Source organism: Trachymyrmex septentrionalis, unplaced genomic scaffold, assembly GCF_001594115.1.
Source record: "Trachymyrmex septentrionalis isolate Tsep2-gDNA-1 unplaced genomic scaffold, Tsep1.0 scaffold86, whole genome shotgun sequence".
Taxonomy (NCBI): domain Eukaryota; kingdom Metazoa; phylum Arthropoda; class Insecta; order Hymenoptera; family Formicidae; genus Trachymyrmex; species Trachymyrmex septentrionalis.
Window position 1 is genome coordinate 680066 of NW_017306049.1, and position 2013 is coordinate 682078.

General features: G+C 26.4%; 1 protein-coding gene across 1 annotated transcript in view; it reads left to right on the forward strand.

Moving 5' to 3' along the window:
• LOC108755200 (nucleolar protein 10-like) overlaps positions 1 to 238 on the forward strand; it is a 16033-nt gene extending 15795 nt beyond the window's left edge. Inside the window, exon 16 of the mRNA XM_018498084.1 lies at positions 1 to 238. Coding sequence (XP_018353586.1) covers positions 1 to 221 — 221 coding nt within the window. The 3' untranslated portion in view covers positions 222 to 238.
• Positions 239 to 2013: the final 1775 nt, after the last annotated feature.

Genomic DNA, 2013 nt, shown 5'->3' on the forward strand with positions numbered 1-2013 from the left:
GCTCCATGATTCGAGCTGTAGGACACGAAATACGTATACGGCCATTCGTGTATCAAACCACTCCAGGCGAAGATCTCGATAGTATACTCTTGTATACGTCTTCTTTAAAAATATGCGCCAAGCTGTTCAAGATCCCTATCAAGAGTAGATATTTATGTCTTCTGCTAACTATTGGCAGTATTTCTATTCTCACTTTAGGACAGTGCGAGTTTTTCTCGTAATTATGTAATACTTCAATTGAAAAGCTACGTGCTGTGTAAATACATCATACAATCGTTTACGTGTATAAAATGTATTATCTATAATCATATAAAATTATTTAAGTTCGATAGCTTTTTACGAACTTTTATAACATAATAGCTACTATATTAGATGTGATTAGAAAATGCGTAATATATAGGTACCTATTAAGAAATAACATTTGAATAAAAATTTTGTTAATAAAATATCTTATGTATATTTTCATTTCTATTTCTACACTAACATTCATATGTAATGTCGTAGCACAGACTTTTGCACAATGCATAATGCATAGTGCATAAGAGAATCAACCAATCAAAGTTTCTCTTTTCCGTGAAATGAAAAGAAAAGGAATCTGATTGAATGATTCTCTTATGCACTGTATGCGTTACGAATATACAAAAATCTGTGCTGCATCCTTTACATTTAATAAAAATGATAGTCGAGAACGGTAAATGAAATATTGAAAAAAGTACATATTTTATTCACTTATTATCATCCAATACATTACACGATTCAGTAATGGCAGTAATATTGCAACATCCTGTAATTGTAATTCGCATTATTAACTTATTTGCAGTATGTAAATGTACAAATATTCAATGAACAAATTTTTTTTCACGGAAATTCTTTATTCATTGTATTCAGAAGCTATAAGTATAAATGCAAAATCACATTGTTAATGTAGTACTGATATTGTATTCTGAATAAAAAGAAATTAAATATGTAGAAAAAATACAGATATATATATTTACGATTTTAATTAAAGAAATCTGCTACAATTAATCCATAATTAATATTATGAGTTAATTTTGTTATATCAAATTGATTTACGAATCGACTTCAGTGATGTATGTACAAATTTAAATTTTGTTTACTATATTAAGGACCGATTGTTCCCCCTTTTGATAAATTTTACCTGTAAGGTAAATCTGGTAATCCATGCATGTGATAGAATAATCTTGCTACTTATTCAACAGATAAAATTTATCAAAAGGTGGAACAGTCGGCCCTAAATCAGTTTTGTAAAATTTATTAAATGAAAATAGCGCTTTATCAAATTAACATATTTTGCACATGTATAATTCTTTTATATAATTATATATCATATAAACAAATTTCAGAAACGTTGCAAAAGTTCTAAGTGATGTTTTAAAGTTTTAAGATATTAAAATCTCGAAACTTGGGGTGCGAAGCTATTGCAAAAATTATAAATAAGATAATATTCGATTTTAACACATAAATTAAAATTATTGAACAAAATGATATCAAAAACATATTAATAGGGAAGCTTTTGTAAATAAATAATTATAAAACAGATCATTTGTTATTAAATTTTCCTTATTAATTAAATATAGTCTGTGACATTAGTAAATTTGAAAGATATCGGGAAATACTTAATAAATATTATTGTATTTTAATAAGAGAGTTCGTTATTCTAATATACATCCATAATTTTAGCATTTACAGGAATTACTTAATTTTGACTAAATAGTGCATGATATTAACACTTTATGGTACTATTTTTTTTAGAGTATTAAACGTTGTAGTAGTACCTGCATAGTGTTTCGCTTCACCAATGAGTCTACTTACAATTAGTGATATTCGCGTATTTTTTTAATGTCTTACATTGACAATATTATACCTAAATTTTGCAAAAAGTATTGTTACAAGGTTGATGGACGAAGTAAGGAATACCACGGAAAATTGAAAACATCAACAAAATTTGTTACAAAAACTATATATGTATATATATATATATATATATATATA